General features: G+C 40.9%; 1 protein-coding gene across 3 annotated transcripts in view; it reads left to right on the top strand.

The window, feature by feature from the left end:
- Positions 1 to 16,880, top strand: part of RARS2 (arginyl-tRNA synthetase 2, mitochondrial) — a 77,764-nt gene that overhangs the window by 1,086 nt on the left and 59,798 nt on the right. For all 3 annotated transcript variants that reach the window (XR_012883176.1, XM_075862133.1, XM_075862132.1), the window contains exons 2-7: positions 276 to 349; positions 10,491 to 10,587; positions 11,218 to 11,301; positions 12,064 to 12,161; positions 15,293 to 15,348; positions 15,688 to 15,771. Coding sequence is in view for 2 of the 3 variants with exons in the window: in XM_075862133.1 (XP_075718248.1) it covers positions 276 to 349; positions 10,491 to 10,587; positions 11,218 to 11,301; positions 12,064 to 12,161; positions 15,293 to 15,348; positions 15,688 to 15,771 (493 nt within the window). In the remaining variant the exon portion in view is untranslated. The remainder of the gene's footprint in view (positions 1 to 275; positions 350 to 10,490; positions 10,588 to 11,217; positions 11,302 to 12,063; positions 12,162 to 15,292; positions 15,349 to 15,687; positions 15,772 to 16,880) is intronic.

Below are 16,880 nucleotides of genomic sequence, written 5' to 3'. Positions count from 1 at the left end.
GAGTTATGACAGCCGTGTTGTCATCATTTTTAGGGTCCCCGCCACAATATGGCCCTACGTTTGTATAAAGCTGTCCGTTCACCTTCAATAGCTGTCCGGCAAGCCGCTATGTTCTGTGACTTCCCCATAAACATAAGTGGCTGTCAAAAATGGGAGAAAATCCATTCTGTCTGATCGTTGGACTGTGCGCATACGCATTAGCTTTTGGGTAAAATCCGCCAAGAAAGACTTATCGTGTATGACCAGCTTTAAACTAGTCCTCTTGTTTGCTTTAGGTTGCACGAGTTGTGGGATTGCCTTCTGAAAAAATCCTCCACCATGTTCATGCGATTCCAGTCCACCGGAAACGGTAAGATGATTTATATTTCCTCTTTCTTTTTAGTCACTGACTCTGTGACTTCGACACGTTCGTTTCAACAAACTTTGTATAAATCAATAGTATAATCAAACATAAGAAACTAGATAATATATAATATTAGAGAAAACTGCCTCTTCCTCCACTTATCAGGCATCTGTTGTCATCGTCCCCCCATAGTAGCTACGGCAGCACATCGCTAAAAAAGTTCATGCGGACTATTATAGGGAGACGTCAGAATCCACAGTGCATTGAAGCTCGCTGCATTTCTGGTTGCATAGCTGCGGACCAATCAGAGTGCCCGTGCTGACCCCTGTCCACTGCCAAAAGCACATACAATGGGTACGTGAGAATCACGTTTGGACCATGGAGCAATGGAAGAAGGTGGCCTGGTCTGATGAATCCTGGTTTCTTTTTCTTCAAGTGGACTGCTGGCGTCGCTTACCTGGAGAAGAAAGAGCGTCGCTTACCAGGATGCCATAGGGGAAGTTAGCACGCAGGTGGAGGCAATGTGATGTTCTGCTGGGAAACTTGATTCTTGCAATTTATGTGGATGTTACTCTGACACCAACCATCTGCCTAAGCACTGTTCCATACAAGTACATCCTTTCATGGCAACGGTTTTCCGTAAAAGCACTAACCTTTCAACAGAATAATGCACTGCACAATTTATTCAGGAAGGGTTGATTAACATAACAAGTTGGCTTGGCCTCCTAATTCCCAAGATCTCAATCTCAAGTCCGATCCATGGAGGCTCCGCCTCACAATTTATAGGACTGAACCCGTTGGCAACATCCAACGTACTATTACTAAGATGTCACCAAGGGAAAGTAAGGAGCACGCTCACGTGCTATGTGCGCTCCATACTTGGCGGGTGACACCTCACTCCAACGGGTGGAATGAAAGATCACTTTCATTCTGCCCGACAGCGGCATTTAAGTTGTCAGGGCTTCAAAGGAGACTGTCAGTATCACGATATACTGCAATACATTAGTATTGCAGTATATCATACAAGCGATCCAACGATCCCTGGTTCAAGTCCCCTAGGGGGACTAATAAAAAAAAAAGTAAAAAACAGTTCAAGTTTATGTTCCAAAAACTGACATTGCCGCGTCCGTAAAAGTCAGAAATATCACAATATAGCGTTATTTAACCTGCTCGGTGAATGATGTAAAAATAAATATATATATAAAACTTGCAAATTGTTGTTTTTTTGGTCACCTTCGCTCTCCAAAAAAATTAAATAAAAAGTGATCAAATAGTCGCATATACCCCAAAATGGGGGAAAACTACAGCTTGCCCTGCAAAAATTAGGCCCCCACACCACTAAATTGACAGAAAAATAAAAAAGTTATGGCTCTCAGAACAATAGCGACACAAAACCATTTAGGCAGTTGTTTTTAATGACGGTTGATCGATGTCTATAAGTACCGTATTTTTCAGACTATAAGACGCACCTGACTATAAGGGGGAGTTCACAAACGCGCCAAAAAACGTCTCTCATTGATTTCAATGGGAGACGGGAGGCGTTTTTATCCCGCGAGTGGAAAAACCGCCTTGCGGGAAAAAGAAGGGACGTGCCCTATCTTTGGGCGTTTACGCCTCTGACCTCCCATTGACATCAATGGGAGGCAGAGAAAGCATATTTTGCGGCGTTTTTTGGCCGCGAGCGAAAAAATGCAGCGAAAATCGGCGTGCAGGCAGAGCAAAATCTGACTCAAAACTCCAAACGGAATTTTGAGGCCGATTTTCCGCCTACAAAAAACTCAGTGTGAACCCAGCCTAAGACGCACCCAGGTTTTAGACAACAGAAAATAAGAAAAAAAATATTTCATATTTTACTACTTTTACAAAGAAAAAACTATTTGTTAAAACAATAATTGTTCTGTTTCATCACATTCTGAGAGCCATTACGCTTATATTTTTTCATCGATTGAGCGGTGTGAGGGCTTATTTTTTGCTTGACGAGCTATAGTTTTTATTGCCACAAATTTTTAGGTACATACGATGTTTTTGATCACTTTTTGTTGACATTTTATTTTGCGCTAAACTGACCAAAAAAACGACGACGGTGTTTTAAATTATTTTCTTTTACGCCGTTCACCGATCGAGTTAAATAAAAAATTCTCTTTTTAAAAAAAATTAATATTTTTTACGTTGTGCTTGGGGAAAAATGGGAAAAGGTTTTTTTTTTAACTTTTAATATTTTTAAAATATTTTTACACTCCTGAAAATGTATCGAACTTTTTTTTTTTTTACACATTTTATTAGTTTCCCTAGGAGACTTGTATCAGCGATCATTAGATCGCTTGTACAATACACTGCAGTACAAGGATGAGTTACGGAAACAGCGTGAATCGCTGAGCTACGCTGTTTTCGTAACTCCCATAGTAGTGAATGGCAGTTACAGAAGCAGCGTACAGAAGCAGCTGAGCTGCGCTGTTTCCGTAACTACTATTCAGTTCTATGGGAGTTACAGAAACCGTGTAGCTCAGCGATTTATGCTGTTTCAGTAACTCCACATGTAACCAAGTGGCCGGGAGAGCACAAAAAGCTAGAACGGGGCTTAGGGGGGGCCCCATTCTTGAGATAGGTGCGGTACCAGAGGTGGGACCCGCCTCTATCTGACATTTATGGAAAAACCCCTATAAATGCTGCGGTCGCTATTCACCGCGGCATTTAAACGACAAGGAACAGCGCGATCACTGTTCCTGTCCGTTAGAAGAGCGTGTCAGATGTAAAACACAGCTGACACCTGCAGTGTATCGAGCGGGCTCAGCGAGTGGGTCCGCTCCAAACATCACCCCCGCTCCATGATGTGCCGGCACGTCATGGGTCGAGAAGGGGTTAAGTAAGGAAACGGTGCGCCGGGACCCCTGACTGCCGACTATAAGACGAAGGGGCTTTTTAGCGAGATTTATTCTTACTGAAAACGGCGTCTTATAGTCCGAAAAATACGGGTATGTGCGTGTGTGTTTTTTTTTTTCCGAGAACCTCACGAGCTGCTGTATTTTTTGTTCTTCTATACAAGCTATGGACATGTACTGTTACTGTTATGGCAGGAAGGAGGGGATAAGTGAGCCCTAACCTACCCACCGCCCTGTCCCTGCCTACTTGCAACGACCCGCCCTAGGCGACGTGGTACAACTGGGCGGCGGTCCCTATACTGACTAAGTGCAAGGGAATACAAACAGGGAACAAGCAAGGGAAGGGGCAGTAGCCCACGGAACACCATGAGGAAACCAGAGTGCTCAACGAGCCAGTCAGAATCAGGATGTCACCAAGTATACGAACGCAGAGCAAGGAGCAGGAAGCACGCCGGGGTCAGAGCGAAGCAGGATAAGCGCAAGGCTGAAGCGAGGCAGAAGCAGGCTGGAGCAAGACTGTAGCAGGGCCAGGAAATCAGGAAGAATCACAAGCAATGAGGAAGAGAAAACGGCAGGTATAAATGGACAGGGGGCGGAGCTAACTCCGACTGACCAGGCTGCGATAGGCTCTCCCACTCCTGAGCCTGCCACCCTGATTGGTGGGAGCCGGAGTCAGTCTAAGAGGTCCGGCCTCAGGTGTCGATTGATTAATCCTGGGAGTATCCACAGACGTAGTGCCTGGCAGATCCTTTACAGTTACTGCACAGATTTACTGACTTAAATATCTGGTATCTATGGCCACTTAAAGGGGTCCTATATTGTAATGAATAAGTGCCACAGAAGCAGGTTATTCTTCTGTGTGCAGAATATCATATTCTGTACCATAGATACTTCTACTCATGGAACATTTCCTAGAAGCAATGTAAGGGACCTGTGCATGGAGGCTGTACAGGATCTCTCAGGCCTCAAGCCCCTCTATAACAGCCATATTACGACTCTGTATGAAATGGAGCTGTAATACATATATGTGTATGAGCCCTAAGGTAGAGCGTTACAAAACTTGTTATGCAGTTTCCACCTGCCACCCAGCAAGCCCTGCAGTCTGTAAAAAAAAAAAGAAAAGAAAGGTGGTACTGACAGATTTTTATTGATCCAGTATACATCTAATCATTACATACAGCAATGAAACATTGCAAACAAAGCATTGGGATAAGGATCACATTTTTTTTTTTTTTACATTTTATTATAGTGTAGAACTCCTTTAAATTGCTTTTGATTTAAAGGCAATTTAATGTTAGAGAGTTGCATTCTTAGCAATTCACTAATTTGTGATGTCACGTTTCACCCTGTTGCTTTGTATGACTGAAAACTAAAAAATAAATAGTTTTTGATTTATGTGAAGGAATAGAAGCTATTTTTGTTTTTTAAATATGGCCTCCTATAGTTCTCTACAGATATCACATTTAATTATGGAATAAATCATTAAGCCATTAAACCAAAACCTTTTTCTTCATCTGGACATCCTGATTACTAGTAAGGTAATGTTTGAAAGTGTTATTTTTATTTTTTTTTAAAAGTGTTTTAGTGTGTGTTAAACTTTGTAAATACATTGTATTAAAAATTCTCAATACGGAGCAGCTGTATCTATCGCTATTCACTGAATCCGTCCGTCCCGCAGACCTGATGGGTTCAGTGACAGCTGTTCTTGCGTGTCTCTGATACAAAGGATCCACCTGTAAACTATCACATCTAAGTTCATAACTTAGATGTGATCGATAAGGGTATATTCACACGCATTGTTTTCAGACGTTTTTCGGCCCGTAAACGTCCTGAAAAACGGCTAAAAAATCGAAAGGAGAACGCCTCCAAACTGCCCATTTCAATGGGAAATACGGTGTTCTGCTCCGATGGGGCGTTTTCCAAAAACGGCACATAAAAAGACGCCAGCGAAAAAGAAGTGCATATCACTTCTTCGGACGTTTTTGGAGCCGTTTTTCATTGACGCTATAGAAAAACAGCTCTAAAAACGACCGTCAAAAATGCGAGTTTGATTTTCCCTTGAAAACAGCTTTTTTCAGACGTTTTTTATTTTGTGTGTGCACATACCCTTACAGGTATATCCTGTGTGTCAGTGACACGCGGCACCCGCTGTCACTGAACCTGTCAGGTCCGCGGATCTGACCGATTGTGAATAGCGCTAGATACAGCTGCTCTGTATTGAGAATATAGAGCAGCTGTATCTTAGAAAGTAAATAGAATTTTTAATAAAATGTATTTGCAAAGTTTAATTAACATACACAAACATACGCATTTTCATTAAAAAAAACCAAAAAAAAACCTTTCAAACATTTACATAGCCTTTAACCGCTATCCACACGAGTAAGTAACTATACGTCGTCGCAGGAGGTTACTTCCTGCATGAGGACGTATAGTTACTGAGTTGTTTCCAGTGCACACTGTCGGCGACAGTGTGCACGGGGAATCGGGAGGTTAGCTGTCGCCGACAGCTGACACTCCACTCTTGCCGGCCTGCGGTCCTTTGCCGCTGATTTTGGCGAATTAGTCCCTTAAATGCGGCAAATGGTTGCAATCGCTGAATTTTAGGGGTTTCTAGCATATCGGCAGACCCTGGTCCGAAATCGCGGGCTTTGCCGATAGTTAGCATGGCAAACGGAAGCCAAACAATGGCCTCTGTGTCTGCCATGGACGGAAGCCCATCAGGACCAACCTCCGGCTGGCCCTGATAGGCTTCCTGTTAGAGTGACAGGAAGTAACTGTGTCGTTCCCGATGCACACTGTCGGCGACAAAGTGTGCATCGGGAACTGGGAGGTCAGCTGTCCCCGACATCTGCCACTCCAGTGTTGACGATCAGCGGCTCGTCGCCGCTGATTTCGGCAATTAACCTGTTAAATGCGGTTCTTGATTGCGATCTCCACATTTAGGGGGTTTGGAGCACATCAGCAGCCCCCCATGCAATTGTGGGGGTTGCTGATGCTTGTGATGGCATCCGGAGGCCAGGCAACGGCCTCCGGGTCTGCCATGTATGGAAGCCTATGAGGACCATCCTCTGGCTGGTCCTCGTAGACTTACTGTCAGAGTGACTGTGACGTCACACTGACAGTTGGAATACGTTACACTACCTAGGTAGTGTAATGTATTCTAGCAGCGATCAGAGCTGCAGGTAAAAAAGATAAAGTGTAAATAGTTAATAAAAATGTTTTATAAAAGTGGAAAAATAAAAGATTTTGTTTTCCAATAAGTCATTTATTATAGGAAAAAAATGAAATTTTTTTTAAAAAAAAGTACACCTATTTGGTATCACCGCGTTCGTAACAACCCCAAACTATGGAACTATAATGTTATTTTTTGCGCACGGTAAACGCCACAAACAAAATAAACGGAAAACTAGATATAGAATAAAAAGTGATCAAAAAGTTGCATTTACCCCAAAATGGTACCAATAAAAACTACAACCCGTCCCGCAAAAAACAAGACCTACAGCTTTTTTTGACTAAAAAATAAAAGTTACGGCTCAGAATATGGTGTCTCAGAAAATAAATTGTTATATAGAAACGTAATTTTATTGTGCAAACGCTGCAAAACTTAAAAAAAAACCAACTATGTACATATGGTATCGCCGTAATTGTACCGACCCGCAGAATAAAGTAAAACTTAATTTATTGCGCACGGTGAACGCTGTAAGAAATAAAGAATTTAAAACGCCAAAATCGCTGTTTATTGGTCACCTTAGCTCTAAAAAATATGTAATAAAAAGTGATCAGTAAGATGTATGTACCAATAAAAGCTGCAGCTCGTCCCGCCAAAAATACACTACCGTTCAAAAGTTTGGGGTCACCCAGACAATTTTGTGTTTTCCATGAAAACTCACACTTATATTTATCAAATGAGTTGCAAAATGACTAGAAAATATAGTCAAGACATTGACAAGGTTAGAAATAATGAATTTTTATTTGAAATAATAATTTTCTCCTTCAAACTTTGCTTTCGTCAAAGAATGCTCCATTTGCAGCAATTACAGCATTGCAGACCTTTGGCATTCTAGCTGTTAATTTGCTGAGGTAATCGGGAGAAATTTCACCCCATTCTTCCAGAAGCCCCTCCCACAAGTTGGACTGGCTTGATGGGCACTTCTTGCGTACCATACGGTCAAGCTGCTCCCACAACAGCTCTATGGGGTTGAGATCTGGTGACTGCGCTGGCCACTCCATTACAGATAGAATACCAGCTGCCTGCTTCTTCCCTAAATAGTTCTTGCATAATTTAGAGGTGTGCTTTGGGTCATTGTCCTGTTGTAGGATGAAATTGGCTCCAATCAAGCGCTGTCCACAGGGTATGGCATGGCGTTGCAAAATGGAGTGATAGCCTTCCTTATTCAAAATCCCTTTTACCTTGTACAAATCTCCCACTTTACCAGCACCAAAGCAACCCCAGACCATCACATTACCTCCACCATGCTTGACAGATGGCGTCAGGCACTCTTCCAGCATCTTTTCAGTTGTTCTGCGTCTCACAAATGTTCTTCTGTGTGATCCAAACACCTCAAACTTCGATTCGTCTGTCCATAACACTTTTTTCCAATCTTCCTCTGTCCAATGTCTGTGTGCTTTTGCCCATATTAATCTTTTCATTTTAATAGCCAGTCTCAGATATGGCTTTTTCTTTGCCACTCTGCCCTGAAGGCCAGCATCCCGGAGTCGCCTCTTCACTGTAGACGTTGACACTGGCGTTTTGCGGGTACTATTTAATGAAGCTGCCAGTTGAGGACCTGTGAGGCATCTATTTCTCAAACTAGAGACTCTAATGTACTTGTCTTGTTGCTCAGTTGTGCAGCGGGGCCTCCCACTTCTCTTTCTACTCTGGTTAGAGCCTGTGTGTGCTGTCCTCTGAAGGGAGTAGTACACACCGTTGTAGGAAATCTTCAGTTTCTTGGCAATTTCTCGCATGGAATAGCCTTCATTTCTAAGAACAACAATAGACTGTCGAGTTTCACATGAAAGCTCTCTTTTTCTAGCCATTTTGAGAGTTTAATCGAACCCACAAATGTAATGCTCCAGATTCTCAACTAGCTCAAAGGAAGGTCAGTTTTATAGCTCCTCTAAACAGCAAAACTGTTTACAGCGGTGCTAACATAATTGCACAAGTGTTTTCAAGTGTTTTCTAATCATCCATTAGCCTTCTAACACAGTTAGCAAACACAATGTACCATTAGAACACTGGAGTGATGGTTGCTGGAAATGGGCCTCTATACACCTATGTAGATATTGCATTAAAAACCAGACGTTTGCAGCTAGAATAGTCATTTAGCACATTAACAGTGTATAGAGTGTATTTCTGATTAATTTAATGTTATCTTCATTGAAAAAAAACTGTGCTTTTCTTCCAAAAATAAGGAAATTTCTAAGTGACCCTAAACTTTTGAAAGGTAGTGTAAGCCCTCACACCGCTCAATCGACCAAAAAATAATAAAGTTCTGGATGTCAGAATGTGATGATACAAAACAATTATTTTTTTTTAACAAATAGTCTTTCCTTTGTAAAAGTAGTAAAATTATAAAAAAAAACTATATAAATTTGGTATCACCGTAATCGTATTGAGACGCAGAATAAAACTAAAGTTGTCGTTTTTACCGCACTGTGAAAGACTTAGAGGCTCTGTCACCACATTATAAGTGCCCTATCTCCTACATAAGGAGATCAGCGCTATAATGTAGTTGACAGTAATGCTTTTTATTTCTAAAAACGATCTATTTTTACCACTTTATGAGCGATTTTTAGCTTTATGCTAATGAGTTTCTTAATTCCCAAATGGGCGTGTTTTACTTTAGACCAAGTGGGTGTTGTACAGAGAAGTGTATGATGCTGACCAATCAGCGTCATGCACTTCTCTCCATTCATTTACACTGCACTAGCGATATAGCTATATCGTTATGTGCAGCTTCATACACACACTATAACATTACTGTAGTGTCCTGATAATGAATATACATCACTACCAGCCTGGATGTGATGTTTATTTTTCTCCTTTATTCCTTGTAAAAATGAAAAAAAAATAGACTAATTCCACTAAATTCTGCAAAAAAACTGTGGGGTCAAAATGCTAACTATACCCCTAGAAAGATGCCTTGAGGGGTGTAGTTTCCAAAATGGGGTCACTTTTGGGGGGTTTCGACTGTTTAGGTACCACAAGACCTCTTCAAACCTGACTTGGTGCCTAAAATATATTCCTAAAAAAAGGAGGCCCCAAAATCCACTAGGTGCTCCTTTGCTTCTGAGGCCTGTGCTGCAGTCCATTAGGACACTAGGGCCACATGTTGGATATTTCTAAAAACTGCAGAATCCGGGCACTAAATATTGAGTTGCGTTTCTCTGGTAAAACCTTCTGTTTTACAGATTTTTTTTTTATTACAAATGAATTTCGGCAAAAAAAATGAAATTTGTACATTTCACACCTACTTTGCCTTAATTCCTGTGAAACGCCTAAAGGGTTAAAATACTTTCTGAATGTGGTTTTGAATACTTTGAGGGGTAAAGCTTTCAAAATGGGGGAATTTATGGGGACTTTCTAATATAGAAGGCGCTCAAAGCCACTTCAGAACTGAACTGGTCCCTGAAAAAATAGCCTTTTGAAACTTCCTTGAAAATGTGAGAAATTGCTGCTAAAGTTCTAAGCCTTGTAACGTCCTAGAAAAATAAAAGGACGTGGAAAAAACGATGCAAAGTAGACATATGGGTGATGTTAACTAGTAACTATTTTGTGTGGTATTACTATCTGTCTTACAAGAAGATACATTTAAATTTAGAAAAATGCACATTTTTGCAAATTTTCGCCAAATATTGAAGTTTTCTACAAATAAATATTGAATTTATCGACCACATTTTTTCACTAACATAAAGTACAATATGTCACGAGAAAACAATCTCAGAATCGCTTGGATAGGTAAAAGCATTCCGGAGTTATTACCACATAAAGTGACACATGTCAGATTTGAAAAAATCATGTGTTCACAAGGCCAAAACAGGCTGTGTCCTAAAGGGGTTAATGGAGTCAATCAAGTGTTTGGATTATCACAGTGTATGATTTGAGGGGACCGCAAAATTTGGTGAGCATAGATCCTTTCTAAAGGGTGAGAAAAGGTTCAATATAGCTTTATCAAAGAGGGAAGAAAATAAATCTGAAATATTTTTATTTAACAAATTATAATTTACTATACATAATAATAACTTTCTTTCCTTCAATTTCCATCTAGCTCCTCCCCTGATTTTCAGCTTTATTTGAAGTCTGTGCTGGATGATCCCCTTAATGCGACCTATTACCAAGAAAAGGCAGAGAAACTGACAGGCAAGGTATTGAAAAGAAAACATATCTGTATATTGTACATTGTGCCTACAAAATACATCTTCGGCAGCCCCATACAAATGAATAGAGCGGTGGCCGAGTATGCGCACTACCACTTGAGTCCTATGGGGCTCCCAGTAACTGAGGATAGGTGATAAATATTGATTATGTGAAAAACCCAAAAAATCAACACCGAGTACATACTATTACAGGCCTGTCTCTGCTTATTGGGAAACATTTGTATTTCAAAGATTTTTAAAATGTTAAAATTGTATTTCTGCCCTTAGAGTTTTACAGGCATGTGGTCATCATCGCTTTTAAATACAGCGTTTGGAGAAATTAAAATTAATGTGCTAAATGCTCATTTTAGAGCCCATGTGTGTGTCCCTACCCCCTGCAGTGCAGATCAATTTGACGTTTCTCTTTATAATGACAACTAAAATCCTTGTTGTACATAAAGTTCCCCTAAATCTTCTAATACCCCATTTTAAGGAGCGCAAATAAAAAGCATTACTTTTGCTGTAGTTAGATGCTATAATTTCTCAATTACAATGGGGATGTGTGAAAATTCTTTCTGTCTAAATATGTGTACAGTATTACAATTTGTCCCCCACAATGAAATCCTCTTTATATTGTAGCTGGTCTGTGACTCGATAATTAGTGACTTTGGCTTTGCACGGGGAGTCCTGACCTTCAAAATCAACAGACCTTTGTTAGTTAAGGTGAGTGTTTCAATTGATTTAAAACATTGGATAAATATTGAGGGGGAAATTTATTATGACTGGTGTTTCATACGCCAGTCTTATTAGAAAAAACTAAATTTGGAGTAAAGTGCGACGTATGTATTAAGAGGCAAAATGAATGTGTTGCATCTTCTAAGTGGGACGCGTGGCAGAATTGCGGCACAACGACTGGCCATGCACCATCCATTCCCCACACATAGTCAATAAAAACAAAACACATACTCCCCTTACCGCTCCTCTTTTCTCCTTCCCCTCTGGTTGCCTCGTCACTCCAGTGCTGCTCATACAAGGTCCTGACGCCGGGCAACTGCGACATAACGTCATGTTATCAGTGCTGCGTCGCATACAGCTTCCTGACGTTGACCGGCGTCAGTACGTTGTATGAGCCGCGCTGGACTGATGAGCGAGCCTGAGGGAGGGGAGAAGAGGAGCGGTTTGGTGAGTATTCATTTTTTATTTTAACTGTCAGATTAGGTAGGGCCTATCACGGGCCTTTACCTTGCTACACCCTATAGAGTGAAATCTACACCAGCTAGGAGCTGGCTTAGATTTTCAGTATAATTTACGCCAGTTTTTTGGCGTAAATTATCATACATTTTTCGGGCCACAAAAATGGCTAGGGCATTGAAAAAGACCTGTAGGCCCTTTTGTGACCTTTCTAAAACTGGCATACAAAGGTTGATCAATTACCCCCTATATGTGTATTCTAATAATGGCCTATGTGTATTTTTCTTATTTTAGAAAGTTATGATTAATATAAGACAAGATGGCTCCAGGTATGGATTTAACTCTGAGCTTTTGTCAGGCTTCCCAAAGGGATTGACGCTAGTGGAATTCAGGTATGCGTAAACCCCCAACCCCACTCCATCCTGCACATTTGTTACTATGGTATTATTAATATAATAATGTAGAGGTTGAGTCATTCATAAATCTAAAACAAACGCATTACAGGTCAGGGTTGGAGTAAAAATAAACCTCTTGAATCTAGCAAAAGGTGTATACAAAAAAAGAGGCACACGGAATAAGCTGAAGAAAGTATGGGGACCGTGGCTTGATACATCCCAGAGAATTAATGAGATTCCGGCTGGGTCTTATCTAAATTGTACCTTGGTCCATTCTTGGATAGATTAACTGCTTGGAGGTCGTTGGGCTTTTGGGGGAGGTAAATATCTTGGTCCATAATGTGTGATAACTGATATGGGTCAGTTTGTATGTTTATAGCAATTACATTACGGAAGGAGGGATGACGTGCTACGAGGCTCATGTCTCTACCTGATATGCATCCTCTTATACTCCTATGTGGGTCATAAGATACATTATGTTGGATAGGGTATGTCAAGTACTTTTTGTTTCATTGTAATTTCTGTACACTTTTGTAACAGGACTATGTTTATGGTATTGGGGTTCGTTTGGTACTATTTATACTGTAATACAAAATCACAATACAAATGTATTGAAAAATTGGAGTTGCACACACCAATTCCAATTCCGTAATATGTTCTTAAAGAGGCTCTGTCACCAGATTTTGCAACCCCTATCTGCTATTGCAGCAGATCGGCGCTGCAATGTAGATTACAGTAACATTTTTATTTTTAAAAAACGAGCATTTTTGGCCAAGTTATGACCATTTTTGTATTTATGCAAATGAGGCTTGCAAAAGTCCAAGTGGGTGTGTATTATGTGCGTACATCGGGGCGTTTTTAATACTTTTACTAGCTGGGCGTTCTGATGAGAAGTATCATCCACTTCTCTTCAGAACGCCCAGCTTCTGCCAGATCACGTTGTGACGTCACTCACAGGTCCTGCATCGTGTCAGACGAGCGAGGACACATCGGCACCAGAGGCTTCAGTTGATTCTGCAGCAGCATCGGCGTTAGCAGGTAAGTCGATGTAGCTACTTACCTGCAAACGCCGATGCTGCTGCAGAATCAAATGTAGCCTCTGGTGCCGGTGTCCTCGCTCGTCTGACACGATGCAGGACCTGTGAGTGACGTCACAGCGTGATCTCTCGAGAACACGCTCTGTGTCTGCACTGCCAGAAGCTGGGCCTTCTGAAGAGAAGTGGATGTTACTTCTCTTCAGAGCGCCCAGCTAGTAAAAGTATTAAAAACGCCCCGATGTACGCACATAATACACGCCCAGTTGGACTTTTACTTTTAAACACACCCACTTGGACTTTTGCAAGCCTCATTTGCATAACTACAAAAATGGCCATAACTTGGCCAAAAATGCTCGTTTTTTAAAAATAAAAACGTTACTGTAATCTACATTGCAGCGCCGATCTGCTGCAATAGCAGATAGGGGTTGCAAAATCTGGTGACAGAGCCTCTTTAACTAGAATCACTCCTGTTATGATCCTGAATGCAGGATGTGCAGTAAGATAGCTGAGAGGAAATGAAATACCATTCAGTTACCTCCTGGATCTATCACAAAACTATTAACCCCTTAATGACCGCCGATACGTCTTTTTACGGCGGTCATTAGTGGGCTTTATTCTAGAGCGCCGCCAAACTACGTCGCTGCTGTAGAATAAAGTAAACAGAGCAGGGAGCCGTGAAATCTCCCTGCTCGCAGCTGCCAGAGGCAGCTGAGGGCTGGGGGCGTCCCTGCTCTGCCGGGTGAGATCGATATTAGTATCGATCTCACCTGTTTAACCCTTCAGATGCGGTGCACAATAGCGAGCACCGCATCTGAATGGTTTTGGAGAGAGGGAGGGAGCTCCCTCTCATCTCACTGACACCCGGCGATAAAATCGCCGAGTGTCTGTGTCTTCTATGGCAGCCGGGGGTCTAATAAAGACCCCCAGGTCTGCCTGCAGCGAATGCCTGCTAGATAATGCCGCAGGCATGACCTAGCAGATGCCTGTCCGTTTTAAACGGACAGGCAGTAATACACTGCAATACAAAAGTATTGCAGTGTATTATAATAGCGATCGGAGGATAGTGAAGTCCCCTAGTGGGACTAGTAAAAAAGTAAAAAAAGTTTAATAAAGTTAATATAAAAAAAAAGTGAAAAAAAAAAAATGAAAAACCCAGCTTTTCCCCTTACAAAATGCTTTACTATTAAAAAAAACTACAATAAAGCAAAAAAGTTACACATTTTTGGTATCGCCGCGTCCGTAACGACCCCGACTATAAAGCTGTTACATTATTTAACCCGCACGGTGAACGCCATAAAAAATAAAATAAAAAACAATGGAAAAATTGCTGTTTTCTGTTAATCCTGACTTAAAAAAAATGTGATAGAAAGTGATCAAAAAGTCGCATCTACTCTCAAATGGTACCAATAAAAACTGCAAGTCGTCCCGCAAAAAACAAGACCTTATACAGCTATGCCGACGCAAAAATAAAAAAGTTACAGCTCTTCGAATGTGACAATGGAAAAATCTAAAAAATGGCTTGGACATTAGGGCCCAGAATGCCAGCAGGGGGAAGGGGTTAAATATAGGCTACACTAGTGTAGTAAATAAATAGTTACAAACCATCTGGCAGTGACTATTCCTGGAAGGTTGTATAATGATTGTTGCATGTAAGGGTGTTGTTCACTGTTGTGTCCAAAAGTCGTTTGGTCGGGATGGTTAATTTTTTGTCATTGTCATGAAGGAAAATAAAAAATTCTAAGTGTATATGCAAGTCAAACGATCTCTGATTATGACTTTTCAAATAGCAGGTGTCCCTTTGGCCATAGTCTGGTCATCATCACAGCTTTAGTCTGTCGTGCACTATATTGACTCTCAATAATTCCTGGTGCATTGGTGGCATCATCTGCACCATTGTCCTCTAAGTTACGTTATTGTTGGATTTTAGTACATGGATTGTGGACGAGGCTCTTACCTGCCATCTGTAGTTTAAGCAATAAATATAGCATTTTATGAGGTACAAACTTAAAAGGGAACACCTTGAAAGAAAATTGACTCAAACCCAATGTAGTTGATGACAAAATATTTGCCTTATTTCTGCCTCCTTTGCAGTTCACCCAATATAGCCAAAAAGTTTCACGTTGGACATCTGCGCTCCACAATAATTGGTGAGATATTCCACAATACAAAATATAAGTATTTATATTATCTACGTTTTTTACATATGCTTTCGAGTTTCCATGCAGATTTTTAACAAGTGTCTTACATTGCGAGTCTACCTTTGTAGAGATTGACTATTTATATATGTTTATATAACTCTATATGTGTGTTTCATATATAGATTGCAAGCCCTCACGGGCAGGGTCCTCTCGACTACTGCCTGTCTCATTCATTAAGCTCATGTTTATTGTCTCATATTATGTGTAAGGACAACATCATTTAGAATACTTGTGGGATAGATTCTAAGCAGTTTTGTCAATATTATTTTTTTGTTTTTTCCCCCTCAGGAAATTTTATAGCAAACCTCAAGGAGGCAGTTGGAAATAAAGTTTTAAGAGTAAACTACTTGGGTGACTGGGGTCTACAGTTTGGTGAGTGTTATTATGCAGGTAAAACAAGCCATTTACATATAGCCGTGTTTTCATGTTATGCTTCATCTCTTAACCCCTTCCCAACATCCACCGTATATATACGGCGCTTTTGGGAAGGGGTTCCCACAAACCACAGTACCATTAATTTGCGGTGATGGTGCGGGCTTAGAAGCGGAGCCCGCACCATCACCGCCGGGTGTCAGCTGTATATTACAGCTGACACCCTCTGGTAACGGCCAGGATCAGAGCTATTCTTCTATCCGGCCGATTAACCCCTCAGGGGCTGCGCTCAATAGAGAGCGCAGCCTCTGAGGGGTTATTACCCAACCGGCACCCCAGCGACACAATCACTGAGTTGCTATGGCAACCAGAGGCCAAATCATGGTCTCCGTGTCTGCCTTGTATGGAAGCGGATGAGGACCCACCGGAGCGGGTCTTCATCGGCTTGCTGTCAGTGAATAACTGACAGATCTAATACACTGCACTACCTATGTAGTAAAGTGTATTAGAATAGCGATCTGTGTTTTAGGCCTTCAAGTCCCCTAGTGGGACAAATAAAAAAAAAGTAAATAAAAATGTTGTAAAAAAAAATACAAGTTTCAAGTAAAAAAAAAAAAAAAGACAAACTTTTTTCCCATAAGTCTTTTATTATTGGGAAAAAAATATACATAATTGGAATCACCGTGTCCGTAACGACCCAAACTATAAAACGATTAGATCATTTATCCTGCACGGTAAACGCCCAAAAAAAAAAAAAGAAAGAAAAACAAAGCCAGAATCTTTGTTTTTAGGTCACATTTCCTACCAAAAAAATGAAGTAAAACGTCACAAAATAGTACCAATAAAAACAAAAACCCGTCCCGCAAAAAAAAAAAAAGCCCTGACACCGCTTTCTCCTTCGCAAAAATAAAAAAGTTATGGGTCTTAAAATATGGCGACACGGAAAACAAATGATGTTTAAAAAAAAAAGTGATTTTATTGTGTAAAAGCTGCAAAACATGAAAAAAAGTATGTAAATTTGGTATTGCCGTAATCGTATCGACCCGCAGAATAAAGTTAACATGTCATTTATGGCGCACAGTACATGCCGAATAAAAAACCATTCCAGA

The sequence above is a fragment of the Rhinoderma darwinii genome, chromosome 4 (genome assembly GCF_050947455.1).
Source record: "Rhinoderma darwinii isolate aRhiDar2 chromosome 4, aRhiDar2.hap1, whole genome shotgun sequence".
Lineage (NCBI taxonomy): Eukaryota > Metazoa > Chordata > Amphibia > Anura > Rhinodermatidae > Rhinoderma > Rhinoderma darwinii.
The sequence above is the reverse complement of the archived record's forward strand: the minus strand, read 5'-3'. Positions and strand labels throughout refer to the sequence as shown.